Raw genomic sequence first — 7,903 nt, 5'->3', positions numbered from 1 at the left:
TGCGCCCTGCATTTCCCACCCCGCTGCCCCAGCCACCATCTCCCTGCTACCCAGCTCCACTGAGCCCCTTCTCTCCCTTCTCCTTGTCCAGGCCATGGCAGGAAGGATCACCAAAATCCTGCTGGTGCTGGCCATCCTCCAGCACACCCTGAGGGCAGATGCTCAGTCAGCGCAGACCACGGCAGAGGTCCTGACGCAGCATGAGGAACAGCGCAGCCAGATGACTTGGCTGGTGAGAAACACTGTAAATCACTCAAGTGACTGGGCAGCTGGGAATAACTCTTGATTAGTCTGTGTGAACAGTGAGTTTAACAGTGCCTGCATCCTGCTTGGGTGCCTCTGCCCAGGTGTTGTTTCCTGCCTGCTCCTCATCTCTGTTTTCCAGTTCAGGGGCCTGGGTACATGGAGAACAACTGGCCTTACTCTAAAGACTGAGGCAAAGAAGGCATTAAATACCTCAGTCTCCTCCTCATTCTCTCTCACTATATTTCACTCCCATCCAATAAAGGATGGAGATTCTACTTAGCCCTCCTTTTTGTTGCTAATGAACTTAGAGAAACATTTTTATTCTCTTATATGGCAGTTAATATATAACCAGATTAAGTTCTATTTGGGCTTTGGCCCTTCTGATTTTCTCCCTCCACAACCCCATGAAAGCTGTGCAGTCCGCCTGAGTGGCTGCCCCTTCTTCCAAAGGTCATAAACTCTGGTTCCATCTAAATTCCACCTGGTTTCTTTCCAAAGCCCAGTCTGGCTGGGCGGGGTGTCACTGTGGGCCTCTGGTGCCTTTGACCTGAGGGGGAACATGTCCCCAGATGCCCCGTGTGGCAGCATCACTGCTGCAGTGTGGCTTGAGGCAGCAGTGAGTGGGGCAGGCTGGGGGAAGGCTGAACTGAGGGACAGACAAGAAGCACCAGCACCCAGGGTGCTTCTAAGGCTGGGGAGAGGGTGCAGGGGCTGTGGGGAGTGTCTTGGGCAGGGCAGGTTCCACCCTTGGGGCAGGTGCCCTGAGGGCTGTGGGGATGGCTGCCCCTGTCCCTGGGCTCATGTTTCAGCAGTTTCCCCTGCTGCCCCAGGTACCATCTCCCCACCACCTAGCTCTGCTGAGCTGCTTTCTCCCTCCTCCTCCTCCAGGCCAGAGCTGGAAAGATCACCAAAATCCTGGTGGTGCTGGGCATCCTCCAATACACAGTGAGGATGGATCTTCCATCAGTGAAGGTCACAGAAGAGCTCCTGAGGCAGCATGAGAAGGAACGCATCCTGGAGATGACCAGGCAGCTGATGATGGAGCAGAGGATGCAGAAGCAGTCTGGACTCACCCCAGGAAGAGTGCTCCTCTTGGCTTGCCAGGAGTGGTGGTTCTGGGTCAGTGCTGAAATCCTCCTCGTGCTCTTTGGGATCTACTGGCTGCCCAGGCAGAGAAGCTCTGACTGTGATGACGGCAGCCAGTGGGAAACCTCCACCAGTGCCCAGGAGCAGGTAGAGGAGGAGGAGAAGGACTGGAAGGATGATCCTGACTCTTATGACACTACAGAGAAGTCCCCGAATAAGGTAGGGTCCTCTGGTGCATTTGCCAAGCACTTCCCAAGAATAACACTCTGAGGGCTGCATCCAGCCATGAGAGCTGGCAGTGCCTACGAATTCCTGAATGCCTGCAAGGACATGATTCACTTTCTGCTGCTTCTGCCCCTGAGGCCACTCACTGTGCACTTTTTCCACTAGAGCTGGGCACTGTGGAGGATCTGCTGGCGAGACACCCCTGTGGCCGTGGGGAGCAGTGACTAGAAAATGTGCTGCGCTACCTCCCCTCCTGGCTGAGGAGGCAAACAAGAGTTCAAATCCCCGCTTCCTGTGCAGCCCCTGCAAATGGTCCCAGTTGTGATGCTCCCCCTGCTAGGAAGTGTGGAACCCTTTGTAAATATATTCATAAAATTTTTTGTTTGTTTTAATAAATCCTGTTTGAGCAAGAGAGTGTTGGGGGATAGTGCTCCTTGTCTCCTGAACCACAAAGTGGGTCACCTTAGTGGAGATCAGGTTGGTCAGGCAGGACCTGTCTTCCACAAACCCATCCTGGCTGGGCCTGATGCCCTGGCTGTCCTGTAAGTGCCACATGATGGCTCTTGAGCTGCTCCATGACCTTCTCTGGCACTAAATTCAGGCTGACAGGGCTGTGTCTCTTCTCACTGTCCAGTTTTGAATACCAGAGACTCTTGAACTCTTGTCCTCCTGGGCCCAGCTCTGAACAGTGCCTGCAGAGGTGCAGGGGGTTGCTCTGCATGCTGTCACAGGTGCTTTCTGGTTCCTACCTCTCACATGGTTCCTTCAGTGAGATGTTCTATTTTCTGTATATTGACAGAAGAACTGGATTGCACACCCAGCACCCAATTTATTCTTCAGCTGGAGGGCTGAGTATAGACCTTTATTTCAGAATAGGCAGTAGTGTTTTGGGGCAGAAGACCATATGGGCCACCAAAGCCTGTACCTGTAAGGCTTTAAAAATATTCAGACAGTTTTTTATTGTTCAAATATAATTACTGACAGCACCTTTCCAGCTTCTTCCCTTGAAAAATTGTGTCCAGTCACCTTGCAGGGCCTCTTTTTACACATCCAGTGCTGACTCTGAATACTCACTTTGCACTACAAGCATTTTTTAAACAGGCAGTTTAAACACAATGTGTTTGATATAAGGACAGGGGGTATGTTGCATCAATCTGTTACCCTTTTACTTGTAGGGCATCTTTGCCTGTTGCAGTGCCTTTATTTTAAATCACTAAGCCAGAGGCCACATTAGGCAAATCTTTTTCCTTGATTCATGGTCTCTGAACCCAACATTAAGTGTGGTTGCCACCCTACCAATCCTTTCCCAATGAGTAAAGGTGGGGAGATAAACACCCCTTTAGCTAATATGCTTTGTGGTCCTGTCAATCCTTGTGACGAGATAACTAACACTGTGCTATTTTGCTCATCTGTATTATGTATTACATGTCAAATAAAGTTAAAATAGCTTGAAAAATCTAATTTGAATCTCCCAGCATCAGGAAATTCAGCATGAAGACAGAATGCTAACTTTTCAAGAGTACACTGGATTTTACTTGGCATCCCTATTCAAAATATGTGAAGTAACATCCAGTAGATCTCCTCACACTGGCAATGAAGACAGGTGAAATTGTGCCCCACCTAACAGTGCTAAAGGCAGGCTTGGTGGATATAAAATCACACAGTTTTTATCATACAAGGCAGACTGTCTGCTAATAATCCTTAGGAATCAGAGAATTAAAAGTTATTAGAAAGATTGGAAGTTTTTTGTTGTTTTAACTTATTTAAATTCACTGTATTATACAAAGGAGATTTGAGTGCCTTCATGTCATTAATTAAAAATGTTAGTAACTTCACAGAGACTGAACTTCAGAAAGCTCACTGCTTTGAAAGATTCTATCAGTGTAGAAACAAATTCTTTATACTTAAAATGGAGAGCATAATAAAATCCATAAGGATATTGCCTTGCCTAAAGGAAATTGTGAGTGGTAATCTTCTGTTGATTCTGTTGGTGCCACTATTTCACTTGGGGACTCAATAATAGGGAGTGGGAAGGAAATTATTTGTTTTATCCCAGAGGAGGTTTTGAGATTTTTTTTTTCCTTGTGCAGTATAGAGAAAGAAAACTGATATCCTGAAAGTTTTCAAGGACTGGTAATCTGAAAATTATGGGTCACTTAATTTTCAAGTACCTTTTTAGAGGAAATTAGTAGGAATTATTGAATAGAAGCATGACAAGCTGTAAAAACTCCCAAAGTCCACATTTTAAATTTTTTGTTTTATAAGAGCTGTGAAATGGAGATCTCCAATTGAAAAAGGTGATTTATAAAAAATTCTCAATCAAAGTTTAGGCTCAAATAATTTATCACAGAATGGTTGTGGTTAGAAGGGACCTGGTGGTCCAGCCCCCCTGCTCAAGCAAGGCACTTAGAACATGTTGTCCAGAACCATGTCCAGGTATTTTTTTAAATTACCTCAAAGGATGGAGACTCCACCAGCTCCTTGGCCAACCTGTGCCAGTTCCAAGTCACCTCTACAGTGAAAAAACGTCTTCTGATATTTAGAGAACCTCACGTGTTTTAGTTTGTGGCCACTGTCTCTCACCCTTTTGTTGAGCATCATTGACAAGAGCCTGGCTCTGTCCTCTTAGCACCCTCCCTGATATCTGTGCACATCAGTGAGATCCCTTCTGAGCCTTTTTCTCTCTGGCTGAGCAGTGTCAAAAACCTCACTGAAATCTAGACAGACGATATCCACTGTTCTCCCCTCATTTACCAAGCCACCCAATTCTGATTTCTGAAAGCAGAGATGAAACAAGGGTGACAGGATTATAAAGGTGGAAACTGCATAATGAAAATTGAGAGATGTGTGGAAGGTATTTCTGAAGTCCAATAGTAGCTTTTAATATGCTTCTATACACATAAGATATATTGTGTAAATATATATGTGAAGGTTATATGCTAATCTTGTCTTGCCTTAGCAATCTTGTCTGAATACAGAAAAGAGAAAAAATACATTAGATCAATGAAATAAATTTCAGACTGACTGGCATAGCATGTTTTCGAGCTGTTCCTCACTGGATTCCTGTTCCTTTCCAATCCTACCCTTTTCCTATCCTATCTAAGCCTTCAGATCAGTTATTTCAGTTATGCTGCAGCTGGACATCTGTAAAGCAGAGGTGATGCTTCTTCCTTTGCCTGTCCCTGCTACTGGGATTGCAAATTACTCCATGTGGAACCAAGTCCTTCTGCTTTATCCTTCTACAAGCTCCATGTTTAGTCTGAGTGCATCTCCATCAAATGCCAGATCCCCACCTCATACTCAGAAATGGGGAACTCCAAGATTTAGAGGGGTGGTTGAAGCGCAAGACTGAATTGAACAGTGTGAAAATGAGACAGGCAACAGACACAGCAGCTTCTGGGTGTGCTTTGAGACCTTCTAGATCCTCAGGTAGCTGCTTCTGGGGTTTTGGAGGGCTCCCAGAAATCCTCTGAGGAAAGTCAGGGTGGCAGTACTTCAGGATGGGGAGAGATAGAGGAATCATGGACTCCTGGTAAGCCCTGGAAGCCTCTCATGAGCTCTGCCAGCTGCTCTGGTTAAAGGGATGCATTAAGGTTTTGGATTAAGCTGACTCCTGACAAAGCAGAGGAAAGAACCCCCTGAGCAGCTGTGAAGGGAAAGCCTATATAAAGGCCCACCTCGGGGCACATAACTCTGTCTATCATTGTCTTTCACAGAGCCAGTAATGGCCATTGCTTGTTATGTAAGCTGAAATATTTTTCTCCATTTTTGGCCTTCACAATGACGTATGAAAACTGCTTATAAAACTTATCTTTTCGTTAACATTGCAAAGACATAACTTTGTTCTTTTTGATAGTAAATATGCTTTGTGTTTGTATTTGATGTTAGTAATTACAAATTCTTCCATGTAACAATTCAACAGATTTAGTTTATCTGTCACAAAAATACTTCTTTCAGTGTTGTTCTGCACATCCCCACTCAAGATGGCAAGATGTTTAAAGGGGAGTGTGCTTTCTCCCATGAAAGCAAGACTAGTTTTTTGCCTACACACCTTCGTAGCAGACCACCTTCCTCCACTCCAGCTGGATAATGCACTTATTTCTGCTGTTTCCCAGTCCCCTGCCTGTGTGGCTCTTCTGGAGAGTTTCAGCAGCTGAGTTAAGGAGATCAGTCAGCAAGAAGCTCCCAAGTTCATGGAGGAAACCTGAGTGTTAATCTACACCCCATGAAAATGTACATGTTGGTGCTCTGTAAGGATGTACAGGTCCGTTGGTGACACAGAGGGTTTTACAGTCAACACTGCCTACCACAGGAACCCCTTTTTCCCTTCAAATATTCGTGTTTACATGGATCCGATCTGGTACATCCTTCTACCTTTCTTTTAGATGCAGAACTCAACAGCAGATCAAACTTGAGAGAATGAAAACAGCCAAAGAGCTTCCAGCCTGATATCACAGCTGCTGTGGTTGCAAGGGGTTAATTTCTTTCTTTTTCTTTAATTAAATAATTTGTGTTTGCTGGCGATCTAGCCATATCCAACCATTTGATCTCAGGACAAATGAGAAGCAATCCCTTGCTTCTAACTAACATTAGCTTCTGTTATACCCTCAGGTTTCAAATATTCAGCATCCAGCAGTTTTGCCTCCCCAAGAAGGAAAGGGACTGGGGATCACTGTGCCCCAGCCCATATTCTGCACAAGCTCCTATTATCAGATTCCCATTCCTGTTGTGCATCCTAATCTCTACTCTCTAAGCCACAGACTGCATGTGACCATAATCTTCCAGACAGCTCCACCTGAGCCAGCTGAAAACCAAAGAGTCTTGGTGAATTTCCATGTGCAAGGTCATTCTTGGAGATTGGGAAGGGCGAACTGTAAAGTGAAAAGCAAGTTTGTCAAACACAGCATAGTTTGTTTGCCTAAATATAAACATGTAAGGTCACTTCGGACACCCTCATGTTTGCAGATGTTTGCAGAGGGCTGGGAGACATGCTACAGGGCTTCTTCCAAGCCATCCCTTCTGGAGATACAGCTAATGGACATATGGGGTATGCAAACAACAAATACAATCTCAGATGCACTTATGCAGCTGAATCCTACCCTCAGAAGCAAAGAGGAACCAGAGCAGGAAAAAAACCCCTCAGCTCTGGTGTGCTAAGTAGCAGCAGAAAATCATTCCAGAGCACAGCAGAGGGTGGCTGCATCTGACAGGGTGGCACAAGGAAAGGCTGAAGTGCTGCCCCTTCCCAGACCTTGCTCATTTCCAGAAGGACAATAAGGTCTAATATTCACTCCAATTGTCAGTCTGACCAATAAACCTCCCTGTCACAGAAATAATGGTGATGAGAAGAAGTTCTGGTTTAGGTGTGTCAATAGTTTTTAATAGGATTTGTCACACAAGTATTCACCAGCGAGAACAGAGACTAGATTATATGTTCCTACATTTGTTCTTGTGCCCAGGTAGAGAAATTACTGTGTGGAAAAGATCACATTGGAAATTGCTTATGGTTTGGATTTCAGCAGCATGAGCCCAATTTTTTCTTATCAAAGTGAGGCCTGAGGAGATGGCAAAACTCCCAGAGACCTTAATAAAAGCAGTAACAGACCCCTCGACTCTGCTATGAGAATAAAATAAAGTGAAAGCAGAGGGGTGAGGGAGATCAGTCACTGTCTGAGCAGATGTCACTCTGGAAATCACCAGACATACTGAAAAATGTTAATATTACCATGGGACTGCATGCAGGATGAATAGCTTTTATATAATTCCAATTTTTTTGCAAAGATTTTCTATGTATTTGCTTAACTTTCTGTTTATACAGCGTTTACACACCTATTTCAACACCGAGGTGAATAAGGATAATTTTTTTAGGTCTGCAAGCTTATTAGCTTGATAAAAAGTCAACCCAAAAGGAAAAAAGCAGACATCCAAATCAATTTTTGTTGGTTTTTTTTTTCCTTTTTATGTTTTTGCTGAATTAAAGACGGATTCTGAGAATGTTGACACTTCTTCTTCCAAAAAGAAGCTTTTATGTTAGGTTCTCTTTTAATGTAATTTGATCCTCTATTGTGTTTTTAACAATGCAAGAGGAACCACTAATTCATCCATTATTTATTTCCTTTTTTGCTTTGCTATGTTTTGTTTTGTTCTTTTCAGTCACAGTGTTTTAACATATTTTTTCCAGGTATTTCAATTGTTATTCCTCATATGTCTTTGACACTGTAGTAAATGGGATTCTTATTAATACTTAAATTTCTTTTTTTTTTCTTTTTTGTTTTGTTTTATGCAATACTCAAAAGTCTCAGCATATGTAATAATACCATACATTCTCCATAATGCATGAAGTCCT

General features: G+C 44.0%; 1 protein-coding gene across 2 annotated transcripts in view; it reads left to right on the top strand.

Moving 5' to 3' along the window:
- The window catches only part of LOC108446543, a 21,186-nt gene extending 16,665 nt beyond the window's left edge, over positions 1-4,521 (top strand). For both annotated transcript variants that reach the window (XM_017733430.1, XM_017733429.1), the window contains 3 exons: positions 92-232; positions 1,135-1,551; positions 1,723-4,521. In XM_017733430.1, coding sequence (XP_017588919.1) covers positions 95-232; positions 1,135-1,551; positions 1,723-1,785 — 618 coding nt within the window. In that variant the 5' untranslated portion in view covers positions 92-94 and the 3' untranslated portion in view covers positions 1,786-4,521. The remainder of the gene's footprint in view (positions 1-91; positions 233-1,134; positions 1,552-1,722) is intronic.
- The last annotated feature ends 3,382 nt before the right edge of the window (positions 4,522-7,903 follow it).

Source organism: Corvus brachyrhynchos, unplaced genomic scaffold (assembly GCF_000691975.1).
Source record: "Corvus brachyrhynchos isolate BGI_N302 unplaced genomic scaffold, ASM69197v1 scaffold34, whole genome shotgun sequence".
Taxonomy (NCBI): domain Eukaryota; kingdom Metazoa; phylum Chordata; class Aves; order Passeriformes; family Corvidae; genus Corvus; species Corvus brachyrhynchos.
Note: the sequence above shows the minus strand (reverse complement) of the source record. Positions and strands in the feature narration are given on the sequence as shown.